The sequence below is a fragment of the Protopterus annectens genome, chromosome 5.part0 (genome assembly GCF_019279795.1).
Source record: "Protopterus annectens isolate FY-2018-M chromosome 5.part0, PAN1.0, whole genome shotgun sequence".
NCBI lineage: Eukaryota > Metazoa > Chordata > Ceratodontiformes > Protopteridae > Protopterus > Protopterus annectens.
This window is the reverse complement of record NC_056735.1, coordinates 1,641,430,022-1,641,447,022: the sequence shown is the minus strand read 5'-3', so window position 1 is coordinate 1,641,447,022 and position 17,001 is coordinate 1,641,430,022. Positions and strand designations below refer to the sequence as shown.

The window sequence follows — 17,001 nt, the reverse complement described above, 5'->3', positions numbered from 1 at the left end:
TTATTTAACTTATGATAGCTAGGTAAAGTTTTTCTGTAGTAAGTTATAGTCAGGGAACATAGGTAGCTGGAACTTGTTTTTTTTCTATATGCAACCTATTTTTATTCCTGTTTATTGTATTTCTTTATGTGTGCTGACCTTTGTGTATTTTAATCCATATTTGCACTATTTTCTTTATTATTTAAGTAAAGTTTAGTTATTCATCTTTCAGCTTTTGTATCTGTCATCCATTATTTTCTATCTATGCATACACACATGTGTGAGTGTGTGTGTGTGTGTGTGTGTGTGTGTGTGTGTGTGTGTGTGTGTGTGTGTGTGTGTGTACAGGTGTGTGTGTGTGTGTGTGTGTGTGTGTGTGTGTGTGTGTGTGTGTGTGTGTGTGCATACGTGCGCATATGCAAGAGGGTGAATATTATTTACTTTGTTTGTTAATAAGGTCTGTGGCACACATCTCCCATTAGACTGCTTAGGCCTACTAACAATGAAAGATATTAATTTTATGAGTTCATATTGGCTTAATTAATAGAGTGACTGGTGACTGTATGTCTCTCATCTTAATCCAGAGAGGTGACAGTACAACTGTGCCAGGAAACTGGAGAATTCTGTCAGCATTTCCCGGGAATTGTATGTGTGAAAATAATACTTTGTGTAAAACACAATTAACGTAGCTAAAGGGACACTGGAAGACATTGCTTTGCAGAGAAAGTAGTAGGAAAGTGGCCTGGGAGTCCTTGGCCAAAGACTCAGCTCTGTAAGTAGCCTGTATGCTGTCTATTTTGGATGAGGATGTTTGATCACATACCAAGGACAGGAGTGGATATTTCCTTTATGGTCTTGGGTCCAGATTATATTTGGTGAATTAATTATTGTAACAGACTTGTGAATACCTTCTTGCTATTATTTCACCCTTGTTTAGAAGTGGTGAGATTCAAACCCTATTCTTACCATCTATCTTGATGTCACAGTGGGTGGCATACTGCCATCTGCCTGTCTCATTGGTGGCAGAGGTGTCATTCCCTTTTCATACTCTGTTTAGTCACAGTAGTACTTTTAACCTCAAGGGTGAAGTCTGGAGTTAGCTTAACATTTAACCCAGAGGAGAAAGTCTGACAGGTAAATGTTGCTAAAGTGAACAGACAAAACATTGTTCACTCACCATCATTATGTTTTTATTCTACTGCATTTCTGTTTTACTTTTTGATGTTTCTACAGTATTATGTATGAGTCTGTTGTACATTTGCTTTGTTTTTAAGATTAGTTTAAAACTTCTGTTTTATGCAATGCATGTACATGTTCATCTGTTATTAGTTTTCACTGCAACCAGATTGTGAATGAAAATGACTCTTAGTAGTCTAATTCACTTATCTGTAAAGTAAATAAATAAATTATAGTTTTGTCTTTTTTTTGTTATATTTATGTTTACCCTTTTTAGAAAGTCACAGATGAGTGTCAGAACCAGAGAGCCTGCCAGCTTCTTGTGAACAGCCACCTTTTTGGACCTGACCCCTGTCCAGACCTTACAAAATACCTTCTTGTCTCCTATAAATGTAAACCTAGTAAGTAATGTTTTTCACATCTGCTAAAAATACCTTTAGAAATCCTTCATGTTTTATTAACTATATATATATTCCTTTAACAGATAATATAGAATTTGAGAAGATAGAATTTCAAGAGTTTTGAATAAGAAGCTACAACCAATTTGTCCTGTTTGATTACCTTGCATAATCCAGCCTGTCTGTGACACATATGCAAAGTTAATTCTGATCATATAATAAAATCCTTAGCGCCTCGGCTTGAAGCCTTCAAAGGAGAATAAAAAGCACAAACAACACCCAAAAAACACCCAAGCATTTATAGCACAGCCAGTTTGCATTAATTACGTAATTACTCTCAATTAAACTAAAAAGACTTTCCAGTTACATTCCACATTAATACCTAATGGGCTTAAAGTCCCATACTTTAAAATAAAAACAGTCTCTTTATACAAAAACCTTTTCTTTACATCCTTTTTCACAAATATGTTCTAATATAGTACACTATAAAACCATCTGGACTTTTATTATGGTATTTTTCAAAGTGCACTGCAAGAGGACTTTCAGGTTTAGCATTTTTAACATCCCTGACATGTTTTTGAATTCTGAGTTTAAAAGCCCTCTTGCTTTCACCCACATAGAAAATGTTGCAAGGGCATTTTATAGCATAAATGATCCCTTCTGTGTTACATGAAAACTTATGATTTGCTTTAAAAGAAATTCCATTAATATACTTAAATGTATTACATACATATTTACATATAATACATCTTCCACATGGAAATGTGCCTACTACACTTATCATAGGGTCAATATTACAGCTGGGGGATAGAAAAAACAGCATGTACTAATATATCTCGGATACTTTTACCCTTACGGTATGAAAACATAGGTACCTTGCATATTTTCTCAGAAGGTTCCTTAAATTTTAAAAGGAAATTCCAATAATGTTTAATCACACCTTTTACTTCACTAGATAAGATGTCATAAGTGGTAACCACATGCATTTTTCTTAAGTTAGACACTTCATTATTTTTATATGGGTAGGTTGCCATGTTTGTAATCTATTTGTCTGTCTATGCAGATTCCCTTTAACTTTATTCAGCAGGGCATATACATTTTGTTCGCAGTAGCCCCTTTTAATAAATAATGTAGCTGTTATGTTAAGCTCGTGTTAGATCCGGGCTATTATTGCAGAGCCGTTGAACCCGAAAGAATTAAAGAGTTTATTAGTTGGGGTGGATAAACTGCGATGGTGGTGCTGTGGTAGCGTTGTCGCCTCACAGTAAGACATTGTCTTGTTCGATTCTCAGCTAGAGCGTCTTCTGTGTGGAGACATGCATGAATGGGTGTACCTTCTTTGAAGGTTGTGCGTCAGGGCCAGCAACTCGGCATGTAAAAATCTACTGCCAATCATTAGCAGACTGGAGTTCCACTGTGGCGACCCCTAACCGGGAAAAGCTGAAAGACACAACATTAGATGGGGTGGATGACAACTGTCTGCTCCAAGAAAATGCATACCCTCCTCAAATCTTGGATGTATTTTACTTATGATTTTTCCATTGGTTTCTCCAGTTAAGCAAATATCTAAAAATATTACTGATTTACCTGTTTGTACACCATCAATCTTTAAAGCAAATGGATTTTTCTGAAGTTCATCAATGGAATTAGTAACTTTTTCATGGCCCCCTTTACAAATAAAAATTAAATCATCTATGTACCTATAATATTGCGCTACATTTTTTTTTTAAATGTTAAACTATACAAATGATCCATCTCAAACTGTCCCATCATAATATTGGCATACATGGGGCAAAAGCTGCCCCCATTGTCATGCCTTGTAATTGATGGACTATATTATCATCAAACTCAAAAAAATTATTAGTTAAGCAAAACTCAAATAATTAAATGATATAATATGTTAAAGGGCTGTCTCCTAATGCTTTTCTTGATGCTCCAAGTCCATATTTATGTTCAATGCTGGTGTTGAGGAGGGTATGCATTTTCTTGGAGCAGACAGTTGTCATCTACCCCATCTAATAAAGTTAAAGGGAATCTGCGTAGACAGACAAATAGATTACAAACATGGCAACCTACCAATATAAAAAATAATGAAGTGTCTAACTTAAGCAAAATGTGTGTAGTTACCACTTATGATATCTTATCTAGTGAAGTAAAAGGTGTGATTAAACATTATTGGAATTTCCTTTTAAAATTTAAGGAACTTTCTGAGAAAATATGCAAGGTACCTATGTTTTCATACCATAAGGGTAAAGAATCTGAGATATATTAGTACATGCTGATTTCTCTACCCCCAGCTGTAGTATTGACCCTATGATAAGTGTAGTAGGCACATTTCCATGTGGAAGATGTATTATATGTGAATATGTATGTAATGCATTTAAGTATATTAATGGGATTTCTTTTAAAGCAAATCATAAGTTTTCATGTAATACAGAAGGGATAATTTATGCTATAAAATGCCCTTGCAACATTTTCTATGTGGGTGAAAGCAAGAGGGATTTTAAACTTAGAATTCAAGAACATGTCAGGGATATTAAAAATGCTAAACCTGAAAGCCCTCTTGCAGTGCACTTTGAAAAATACCATAATAAAAGTCCAGTTGGTTTACAGTGTACTACATTAGAACATATTTATGAAAAAGGATGCAATTTGGATGTAAAGAAAAGGCTTCTGTATAAACAGACTGTTTTTATTTTTAAGTATGGGACTTTAAGCCCATTAGGTATTAATCTGGAATGTAATTGGAAAGTCTTTTTAGTTTAATTGAGAGTAATATAATCAATGTAAATTGGCTGTGCTATAAATGCTTGGGCATTTTTGTGGGTTTTTTTTGTGCTTTTTATTCTCCTTTGAAGGCTTCAAGCCAAGGCGCTAGGGATTTTATTACATTTTGTACATTGGATCCTGGCTGTGTCGTTTTTCTTGCCTGGCCAGAAGTGGTGGGTGTGTTTTTTGTTGTTAATTCTCATCATATATATGCTCTGATAGTGTTGTTTTTAGATATTTACATGTTTTTCCTGTTCTGTCTTTATTGGAGCCCCTCTAGCAATCAGTATCTTTACTCCCAGTTTCCTTTATCCCTGATATTCTGCTGAATGCTAGCTTGAAATCTTTTCTTTGTTAAATTCACATGCTCATTTCTGTTCAAATGTGTCTGTTATAACATTGCTATCTGCACACTAACTTTCTTAATACAATTCAATACTCTGCTTTTTTTCATACCTGTAAGATGATTTACAATTCATGATACTATGGAAAAACTAGTCATTATAATAGTTCTTTTAAAAGTGTATTTCCAAGTTTTGGCTTACATGCATATGCTAATGTTTGGCAGGGTGATGTTTTAAACAGTTGCTTCTTCTCATCTCCATTTGAACCTGTGTCACATTTTCAAGACTTTTTCCTTGACTGAAAACACTCAGACAAAAACATAAATAAATATTCAGAACCCCCATCACCTTTTAACTCAGAACAAACACATAAAACTATGCACAATTTCAAAAAAATGAAGTTTATTCCTCCAGATAGGAGCAGTTGTCCCACAGATGGTTGCACCAACAGGCACTACCCAATCTAAAAACGAAGGTTATTCATGCTAAAACAAATTACAGCCTGTTTTCCTACTTGTACTGACTGCTGTATGTTCTTTTGTTGCCTCTGTTGTCCTCCTAGATGTGAAAAACAGCTTGCATGCTTACAGTAAACCTTAAATTGTAGCTCTAAGAAAAGGTACATTGGCTACATTTAAATAAATAAACTAAATAGTGCATTGTTTTATTAAATGCAATAAAATGTTAAGACTGTTGGGGAGCCTACTACTTCTTATTCACGTCCCACAGTTCCAAGGTTTATTTATTTTTCACTGAACTGCTTGCCATTGTAACTTTAAATGCTGTGTTTCTGTCAGGAAAGTGCTCAGAACTGTCAAGTACATACAAATAGCTCATTTCCCAGTAAATGCAGTGAACAACAAAAAATAAAAAAGCTAACAACTTTACAGATGAATGAAATAATCTTTATAAATGTCACTCACATTGCAATGAGAGCATTTATTTATAAAAAAAACAAGCTAATAACTTTGCAGCTGGAAAAAAAAACTTATGTTCATATCTTTCATAATTGTGGCTTATTTTTCAATCCTATTTGCTTAAAAAACTTGTCTATAGCTTATAAGAGGGGCATTGACATAGATGTACACATTTGTAAAAACAAAGGGAATGACTATCTTATTTGTACATATATCAGTGCACTTTTACACCCCACCCTAGTAGCTAGCTCTAGATCACAGCATTATGTTAACTTTAACATGCTTCTGACCATCCTTCCTTATCTTGTTACAATACAAAGCCTGTACATCTGACAACTAAAAAAAGTATTTGCTTGCTTTAACATAGGTAACAAACACGGATAGGGCCCCCCCACATCACATTTAATATACCCCTGACAGCACATTGTACAAAACTGCTTTACAATAGAACATTCAATTTATGTGGTGAAATATTCTATACAGATATAAGAGCAAAAACTGTTTTATTTACAGTTACTTCTTCATTCCTTCAGTGTCCTTCTAAACTTTAATGACATAAAGTAGGGCATATGTTTTATGGTTTACCTACAAGTTTAACAAAATCAGCAAAATTCTAGCCTTTGCCACCTTTTCATATGTGTGTTCTTTATATCCAGTGGGATTGATGCTTTATAGTCTCCCATTTATCCACGAATGTCAGAGTTGCTGGTCTTCTTCCTGATCATCTCTCTCTCCCAGCACCAGCCTCTGGTTCAAGTCCGAGGTGTTCCTTGTTCTTCTAGTTAGTTCTTATGCTTTTCTCTTCATCTCTGACACTCTTTTCTTTGGAACAGGTTTCGCTGGCACATTCTCTTAATGGGTTTTGTTATCAGGAGAATGAGAAACAGAATCCCCTTCTGCATGCTGACTCTGTTGAATGCATGTTTTTATTTCCTGCTTAATCTGTTCTTCATCAAAAAATGTATTTGATCCTCCAAGAAAAAAGTATTCTGAAGACAGCTGGATGCAGCAGTTTGAATCTCACACCTGCCTCTCAGCATTCCCTGATTACTGGGATAAACTTGCTTGTCTTCTGCCTGGTTTCCACAAACACTACTGTCTCCCTTTGTTAGTAATTTTCCTTTCTGTCACAGCTTTGTCAAGATCAACACTTTCTGCTGGCATGATTGCATTTTTATTAATGTGGGTCTTGGGTGCTTTGTCATGGTCAGCCTTTTATCATTCACAGTACTAATCCAGTTGCTTATTTGTACTTCTGCCTGTTCTTTCTAGTTTCTTTGGTACTGCAGAAAATCTCAGGTTTCCTCGATGTGCCATCTTCTACCTGCACTATTTTTTAAAACGGCTCTTGGTGAAAAGTTTCCATGCTTTTCTTGATTTCAGTCTCAGATTTTTGCAATTTTATCAGTTCATCTGAATAGCCAGTTATAGCATCTTTTATTTTTCCTGCTTTTTTGTTATTTGAAGTGATATATTCCTTCAGTGTTTCATGTATTTTAAACATCTCTGAGAGCATATATATGACTTATTTTCCCTCTAAATTACTGGAAGTATTTTTCTGTACCAAAGTTGAAACTAGAACTGCTTTTACTGAACATCAGCAAGATTCTTCCCAGCCAGAGTAGTCTCTTCCTTATTTCTGGTTGATTTTTCCTTAGGTTCTACAAATTATTTTTTTTTGCTGGCAAACAAGCAGTGTAATTACTAGCCAGCAAAAGAATTTTACCCAAACTGACCATTTCAATGACCCTTTTTCATCATTTTCTCTTGTTATACTGGGAGAACTCAGATCCACTTTGGAAGTCTTAGAAGTCAACAGTCAACATTAATCACTATTATATATATATATATATATATATATATATATATATATATATATATATATATCCTTTTAAGCATCACAGCAACTGACTTTTATATGACAGAAAATAAATGTGTTTTAATGGAAAATGTAAAACTGTCTACATGCTTTGATTAAAAGCCTGTTCTGAAATGTGCTTATTGCCTTTTTTACTGAACACAATAGGACATCTTATTTAACATTCTGCCTACAGGAAAAGTCAATATATTATTTTAGTCACAAAGAATGATTAAGGGAGGTTAAGCCTTTTCTTCAGCATGTCTGTATCGTAAGCCAGGTACATTTCATAAGTAACCACTGTTCTGCATAACTATTTTATAGTAATTTGAAAGACTTGCTCTCCAGTTTGAAATACTTAAATACTTCCAATGACAGCTGTCTTTGCTAATTAATGCATTATTACTAGCATGTATTTATTATAAAAGCATATGAGATCTGTAATTGTATTTCATATCATCAGATATTTTGTGATATAATTTGTGATGTATAGCATTACTTTTCTGCGATTTTTTTATTTTTGTACTCGTTATGGAGCTTTCTTGTTCCAGCCGCCAAAGAAAATGGCCTCTGCCTAGTTGCCCTATCCCAGTTAACAAAAGTAAATACTTACATGCATACATAAATAATTACGTAAATAAATAAGCAGCCCCCAATTTCTACATTAAAAAATAAAAATAAAAGGACAAAGGAAGGCAAACACATTTGAAATATCATACTACTTAAGTGTGTAACCCACATTGCCTAACCCTGTAGAAGAGAGGAGCTAAAGTCATGACTGTGACTCAAACAATCTCTTTTTGGAGCATGGAGCCTGGTAGAAGTGAGCAAAAGTGGATGAGAGTGAGCAGCCAGTGCTGGCTTATTTATCATGGGACGAAGAATGAAGTTTATCTTTTAACATTGGCAAAGCCTATGGGAATGTAGTTATATTTCTCTTTGCAAAGAGCATAGCAAGCCCATTCTGCTCAGCAGTGCACTGATTAAGCAGGAGGGTCAGCATGTCTGGTAGCATGCTTGTATTTTAAACCACTTAGGCATGAGGGTCACCATGTGTGATAGCACACTTACATAGGAGGATTGTCATGTTTGGTAGCACGTATGCACTGTGTACCACTTTGATATGAGGGTCATTCAGCATTTCTATGGTACAATGCATGCACTTTGTACCATTCTGGCATGAAGGGGTCAGCATGTGTGGTAGCATGCATGTACTGAGGGGTCAGCATGTGTGGTAACATACATGCACTGTGAATCACTTAGGCATGAGGGTCACCATGTGTGGTAGCAAGCATGTGCTATGTACCACTTACATAGGAGGATCAGCATGTGTTGTAGCATCCATGCACCTCTTGAACAGCAGCACTGAGGAGATGGTAAGCTGCCAGTGGAGAGGGAGAGAGGTGTGTCCACAGAATCAGCAGACTGTCCTGCCCTGTAACACCTGACTCTCACCTCTGAGTGGAATTAATGGACTGATTAGACTCCCTGGTCAGGGAATGAACAGATCACAGTGCTCTTGCCCTATCCGGTGAGCCTAGCTTTTGCCCTAAAGGTGGAACAAAGGAGCCATTTGGATACAGGGAGGGGAATCCATTGGGCAGGTTCTATTCACAGTCAAAAATAAAATAAAAAGAGTAACTGACATTAAGTTGCTTATACGCATCAGTTTGTGTACTAATGTCAAGATGCCTGTACTGCTGCTAGATGTGTGTAAGCATGATACGTACAATGTGCTTTAGTAAACTTACTCCCACTGACCTGTATGTGTACTAGAACCCTACTGCAGCATGGCAGTAGATTACAGGGTAACCAGGCCTTGCAGCAGAATGAAAGAACACACAAAATGTCCAGAACAGCACATGGTGTCAGAAATCTGGCTGCATTGGCCAGAGTAGTTGCTGTTTCTTGATGCATAATTGCACATTCTCAGAAAATCATGGAACAACTCCTAGAAGCTATTGCAGTATCCACCAGGACATGTCACCATAAGCAGTGAACCATTTGGGGCATTCAGTGAGTGGCTCTATACTTGTACATACTGCCACCATTTGGCAGGGTGAAGCAAAGGGCTGGCAGGAAGCAGAGTACATATAATAAAAATGACAATGATTATCCCATAGCATACATTTGTTTCTGAACATTTTTCTATCTTAAGTGCATTTTTTTTCTCACAGGACCAACTGACTCTTTTGTTAAAGCTATCTGATTTGAATACCTTTTCCCTGACACTTTATAATTCCATGCTGCAAAGCCTGTAGTTTAGTATAAGGACTAATGTCATTTAAGTATCGGTGGCATGCTGTCCAGTGAGTTACAGGTGGCCACACAACACATTATACTGATCACAGAGTCCATGCAGTCAAATCACAACCGGTCATACTGCATTACATGAAAAGAGTAGGTTGCACCAAAAGAAAGAAGTAGGAGGATCCTAATGAAAGAATTAGGAAGAATAACACACACAGAAGAATCTATTATGACACTTAAAATTTTGCATGGATTTGGAAAGGTGACAATGCAGATGAAGAAAGTCCTCAGTGCTGTTCAGTACTGCTTGCAGTGCAGGGACACGTGATTCATGTCTCACATGTGTGCATCTCACAGTTACATCAGTACTTCCAATCTGTCCCTGATATGGGGTATTTGTTTCCCCCATTACTTTTGGCTGTGTCTCAGTTCTTAAGCTAAAAGGTTGAGAGCTAAGGTTTAGTCAGCTGAGATCTGTGCACTGACAAGAAAATGTCCCTCAGTGGAAAAAGAGGTAAATCCCAAAGATGAAATGAGAATACCAAACCAACGCGTAGCTAGACAAAACAATCCTTTAATAATACATAAAAAAATCAACATTCACAAAGCACCTCAGACTGAGCACTTTCACATGCTAACAGTTAGGCATCATCAGTCATACTGGTGCAGTTCAAAATGCCTCAGAGAAAAAGAATACATAAGTAAGTGCAGGCGAAGCACCCCATGATCATTAGTACGCTATGTAAGCATCCCCAGTGGCATGTACATGATAGGGCTTACTCTGCCTCACCTTATACTGCAATTTGCCTCTGATCCCATAGGATGGGGGATTTGACACTGCTTGCTGTCCAGGCAGCGTGGGTTTGAATACCAGCTCCTACATTTGACTTAGGTGCAGTGGGCTGAGGAAGGCGTTTAGATCCATGGTTTATACGCCTCTCCAGGCAGGAGGTTTGGTTTCACATAGAATGCTCTCTCTTCTCCATGGAAAAGCCTACTTTCAGGAACCCACTCCTAAGTGAGTTTGACCTACAGAGAATGCAGATTGCAGGGTATTGCACTTGGCACTGAACACAACAAAAAAATGTGCTTTGGGAAGCAGAAGGAGAGCCTTTGAATATAATCCAATATTTTAATAATAGCTGTTAATAATCCTGAAATGCAAAATGCACTTGTTGAGCTTGCTCCAGAAAGCACTGTAGTATTTTCTTCAAATTGTTCCATAATCACTGTCTTTAGTTGAGTAAACCAACAAAATAGTGGGTGATATCCGCTTCCTGTTGGAGTGTAACCCACTTGTGTGGTGGGAATAAATCTGGATGGAAGACCACTCTTACTGGAATAGTTGCTATTCCTGGAGGTCCAAGTCTAAGTCCTGAAAAGGACTTAGTGATTCGTATGTGGTTTTGAATAAACCTGTTGTGGATCTTAAAAGGGCCTTTGTAGTCTTGAGGAAGACTGTTTTGGCTCTTATAAGGGCCTTTGTGGTGTGGAGAGGTGGTCCTGAGGAGGACTTTTTTAGTTCTGAGGAGGACTGTTGTGGTTCTGAGAAGAACCTTTGTGGTGGGTTGGTCCTGAGAAGGACCTTTGTAGTCCTAAGGAGGACTGTTTTGGTTCTGAGAAGAACCTTTGTGATGTGTTTGGTCCTGAGGGGGACCTTTGTAGCCCTATCAAGGACTTTTGTGCAGTACCTGTCAGGAGGGAGGTTGCGTTGTACCCTTTTGGTCTCCACCTGGGCAGTCAGGGATGGCCCTGTCATCAGATCTCATATGGTCCTAAAAAGGACCTTTGTCAGTCCAGATGGGTCCATAGGTAGTCTTGGTAAGGACTGGTGTGCCCCCTTGTTGGTCAAGGCTGGGCTAGGTCAGTTCCAAGTAGGTGGCCCTTCAAAGGACTGGTGTGCCCCCTTGTTGTCCAAGTCTGGGTTTGTAGGTGGAATCCCAGTCACAATCTTTTAGAGGGTCCTGGAAAGGACCTAGTTAGCCCTTAAAAGGACTGTAGGGTTTGAAACCTCAACCTTTAATATGTACAGACTGAACTAAAAATGCAATGCAGGCCTTAGACAAGACAAAAAGAACAAAAATAAATGAAAATACAAACATAAAACCATTTAATTAAAGCCACAGTGTTACATTCACAAATCACAATTTAAATGGCATGCAAGGTGTTCATTGTAAAATAAACGAATCTTTAAGCCAGTTCCAATCCAAAAGAAATCCTTTATTCAGTACTTGCAGATTACAAATTCAGTACGACCTTCCTCCAAGCATTGTTCTGAGTGACTAATCCTGTGAGGTGCCCTTACTTTTATACAGATCTAAGGGGGTGTGTCATGTTAGCCAGCCAACCATGTGGTGGGGGGTGGGAGGGGGCGTTGCCTTTATTTTGTCATACTCCCTGGTGGGTGTGGTTAACCTGTTACATCATTTTCAATTAGGTTGTGTCCAGAATGTAGTTCCAACCAATAGTATTGTGTTACATTTGGAACTGCTATTCTCCAGATTCTCACCTACATTTTTCCTCATACAGGTTTATCTTGTTGTCTTTCTTCTTCTAGTTAAAGTTTCAAAGTTTAAACTTACATTTTAGCAGTTACAAGTCCAAATTAAATACAAACATAAATGAATGAAATGGTCCACTAGTATCTGTGGTTATTTTGCAGTTACTGGTGGAGGAGTGTGTTTATTATTGTTTACTATGTTACCTTGGCCCACTTTTGCCAAGCTTTATAACACAAAACCTTTAACATTCTACATATACAACAAACATAAGACAAAAATCAGTAACCATAAAATTTAGTACTTAGTGTTTATGACAAATGCTTTCGCCTACTAGCTTCTTCACGGAGGAGGGTGAATAAGTAAGTTGAAAATCAAAATTAGTGATTTATAAGCTTTAGTATTAACTACAGCAACTCTTTTAAAAACATAATTGTGTTAGGTGTGGGTACCCTGGACCTAATTAGGATTTCTTATGTTATTAAAGTAAGAAATTGTGGGTTGAAACTGTTTAAAATGCTAAAATAAGCTAAAATAAGATTTTGGCGCCAAAAAAACGTAGACTTGTGCTTGCCGGTCCTAACTAGGGGGTTGTGGCCGGCTCTATGGAACTGAGGATGGGCTTCAGAGGGTTGAGATGCTCGGTGGTGCCATGACCACCTCGTGGAAGTGGAAAGTGAAATTCCGAATTTTAGCACTTAGTTTTAGTGGGTATGGTCTCATATATAAACTCACATTTAAGAATTAACTATATCTGTAGAATTTATTTTGTGTTTTTTATTTTTTATTAAGTTCTAATGAATTGTGCATTTGGCACCAAAAAATGAATTTAAAACGAAAAGCTGTGATTGGGGAGGGTGTCCTAGTCCTAGTTGGGATCTCTCCTGCTAGAGAAACTTAAAAGTGTGGATTAAAGATGTGTTTTTCTTATGAATAATGTTTTTGTCTTGTCTAAGGCCTGCACTGCATTTTTAGTTCAGTCTGTACATATTAAAGGTTGAGGTTTCAAACCCTACAGTCCTTTAAAGGGCTAACTAGGTCCTTTCCAGGACCCACAAAAGATTCTGACTGGGATTCCACCTACAAACCCAGCCTTGGACCACAAGGGGGTACACCAGTCCTTTGAAGGGCCACCTATCTGGAACTGACCTAGCCCAGCCTTGACCAACAAGGGGGCACATCAGTCCTTACCAGGACTACCTAGGGACCCATCTGGACTGACAAAGGTCCTTTTTAGGACCATATGAGATCTGACGACAGGGCCATCCCTGACTGCCCAGGTGGAGACCAAAAGGGTATATTTATTGTCTTTAGAATGTTAGTATGTAGCCTGCATTAAAAGTAATTTCACTGCATAACCCATGTAACAGGTTTCCCAGTCTTGGCTCCGTGAATCTTTTAATTCATTAAGTATTATTAAAATTCTGCCAAGAGGCCACTGGGACATTACCATTGTATACAGACTTCCAGAACATCCTGTTCATTTTTCTGAAACAAGACAAACCAGTGGTTATGGTACCTGCCAAAAGGAAATTACACTATTTAATGACTTGCATTTCCTGATAAAACCAGAGTGTTTTTGCTTTACCTGATAATGCTTTAATTTGAGGAAACATACAAATGCTTTTAATCTGAATTATTCTTAATGGGAACCGTTATTTCCAGCGCTTTATTTGCATATTCCTTGCACAATCTCATCCAGAAAATGTTACCTCAGAAGAACTACATTAATAAGAAACTTTTCGGGTGCATCTTTATTTACTTAATACAAGGCAAACCTTCAGTATTTATTAGCTTGTATTTTAAATTATTGTATTTATTCTTTTAGATCCGGATGATTGCTTTATTACTGCAACGGTCATCTACTGCTGTATTGACATTTTCTCAACTAAAGAACAGATAATACTTTAGGAAAACATAAGGACTTTGGTTACATTTCTTCTGCCTTTACTTGTTTCCAGGTAACTTTGCCCTTACTTCTTATTCTAAACCATCATGTTTACCCCATGCTTATGTGACATTCTTCACTGGGCTTACACATCCCTATCCCTTTCCCACCACCTGCAACAGGGCACTTCTCATGGCATGTATTTATTTATTTACTCTTTGCTGACAATATTAGACCTGCTAGGCCAGTGTCTTCTTTTCAAGAGAGCTCCCAGGGTGATACTCATACTGGCATTTACTGTCAAGAAATGCTTGTTCATGTTAACCTTGTTTTCTTTCTTCTCTCGTTTCTCACTTTGTAGAATTTATTCCCCTCGAGTTTTCATGTCTCGCTCCTTCCAAAACTGTCCAGGTTAATTTGTGCCCATGAGTGGGCCTAAAATCCTCTGTACAATGTATTTGTGGTCACACCCTTGTGCCTCATTGTTTCAGACTCTCATTTTCTGATACTGACTTTTTAAAAAGCAAATTAAAAGACCTGGAATTTACAATTGTAAGAATTGTCTTATCACAGAATGGTAATGCGCTTTGTACAAAAACTGTTTTAGCACTTCTGATACAGTAACACAGTTATGCAGTTAGCACATCTGATAGACTAACACAATCATGCAGTTAATGCTTCTGATAGTGCGACACAGTTATACATTTAGCACTTCTGACAGTTACGCAGTTAGCATTTAATTAACAACAATGGAATGCTAAATGCATACTTATATTACTTTGTTACATGCATAGAAGAGCAGTGGCTGTAGGGCAATCCCTCAGTCTTGTTACCATACCTATCACCTATCCAAAATTTCCTAGAATAGCCAGAGTTGTCCTTATATTTGGGGTCTGCTCCTCATAAAATATGTGGCCTGTGGCTCTGAGGTAGCGGGTGTCAGGGGCTGCGAAAGCACCTCACTAAGAACCGGCGAACCGACGACTGGCCTAGAAGAGGCTTCGTTGTCGGTTTTGGACCTCGGATGCCTGTCTTTATCCTTGTCTTTGCGTTTTTTAAGAATTGCAGTCGTCGGTTGTTCCGACGGCATTGTATAATTGAACCTTCGGCCAAAGTAGTGCAAAGCAAAATCAAAACGTCGTTTTATAGTGTGTTTGTTAAATCTAGCACAAAACTGACAACTAGTGACGTCGTGATCAGGGCCTAGGCATGGAATACAGTAAGAGTGGAAGTCCTTATGAGGTATTTGCTTCCCACAAGAAATACAATTATTAACTTTTTCTGACATCGGTCTGAGGCAAGAAAAAAGATTCACCAACGGGGTACTTAGCTTTATTGAAGACTTCGGATCTGAAATTCGACTTCGAAAATCTCAGGAGTCGGCCGACCGGCACTTGTGAACTGCTTTTGCTTCAGGCACCACGCAGCAAGAAAGACTGAAGAAAATGGCGTTGGATGCATCTTATATACCTCTGGAGCACTGACGTCAGGGAAGAAGCGATAGCGGCCGACGCCAGACCAAGACTTTGGAACTCTGGCCGACTGCGGGACCACCTGATGGCAGGATAACCCAAGTGTAATGACTGCAGCAGTGTGAACTCTCGAACATCTACATTTATGGTAGGTAAAAAACTGTAATTTTTCTGGCAAATCGTTGAGAAATTAAGTCACTAAATAATGACTAACATCTGAGTTTCAGGCATTATATCCTTCAGAAAATGCATGCCAGTGTATATACTGTTATTCTATTAACTTTCTAAGTTTATAAGAGCGATATTTAAGTGTGTCTGTGATTTTAGGCTCCCCCCAGTCTTCATTGGCTTTGTCCAGCATTCTTGAGGCAAGAGGTTGTATGTTTGTTGGGCTCCTCCTCTTTCCCACATAGTGATCCTAACTACAGTGTGAAGAAGCCTAATTTCTTTTTCTTGCATCATCAGTTTCAACCTGTCAGATTGCAGAGGTTGTAATGACTGATGATAGTTATGATAGAGACTAAGTGGTAAGCTGAGAGCTTCATCTTGTGACTCAGCTCCTGGTTCACCATTGCAGTCTGGCACAACACCTGCAGTACTGCCATAGCTGCATGCATCCACAGGTCAGTCTCACATTCCCTGATCCCTCATTTATGAAGAAGGCTCTAAGATGCTTCAACCTCACCTCTTGAGGTAGCTGCTTTCCCATCACCTGTAGACACCAATACAGTTTTTCTGAAAGATGATCTGTGATTTGGAGGTGCTGACTTTCATCATATCTGCTTCACATTCGGCAGCAAAACACTCCATTGTCCATTGGGAATCCCTGTCACTTGGGTGCAAGAGGAAAACATCAGCTGCAAACAACCAACAGGGAATCCTCATGTCCATAGGTTGGATATTCTCCAGTCTTTGGCTGTTTCTTGATATTCTGTCCAAGAAAGTTATGAATAGCAGATGAGATAAGACGCAATCTTAACAGGTTCCTAAACCCACCCAGCCAGTTTATTCAGCTTAATTCAGAGAGTGCTGACACAGCTGTTTCTTCTAAGTATAGAGGTAGAATGTGTCCCAGCAGCAGCCCTGAAACCCCCCACTGTTATAACAACTCTCACAAGACATTCTGACGTACAAGCTCATATGCTTTTGCTGGGATCTGAAATCACAGGTGTTCAACACTGGCAACTTTCCTTGACAGATCCAGTACTTGTTAAGGACGAAATTTGGTCCATAGCTGTAGAACAGAGTTAACAGTGCTTCTTTTGTAATAGAAACTTGACTTTCCAGGTAAAAAAAAATTTGTTTTAACAATTTAATAAATCGAGTGCAAAAGAAATAAAACAATTTAACAATAAAACATGACAGACCACTTTGACCTCAGTCTTTAACTATGAAATTAACTCATAAAATAAAGCTGCACAACATATAATTAACGAAATAGGAGGATACAAA

At 37.9% G+C, this 17,001-nt stretch overlaps 1 protein-coding gene across 4 annotated transcripts in view; it reads left to right on the top strand.

The window, feature by feature from the left end:
* EVA1C (eva-1 homolog C) overlaps positions 1 to 17,001 on the top strand; it is a 932,566-nt gene that overhangs the window by 467,203 nt on the left and 448,362 nt on the right. For all 4 annotated transcript variants that reach the window (XM_044071428.1, XM_044071425.1, XM_044071427.1 and 1 more), the window contains exon 3: positions 1,433 to 1,556. In XM_044071428.1, coding sequence (XP_043927363.1) covers positions 1,433 to 1,556 — 124 coding nt within the window. The remainder of the gene's footprint in view (positions 1 to 1,432; positions 1,557 to 17,001) is intronic.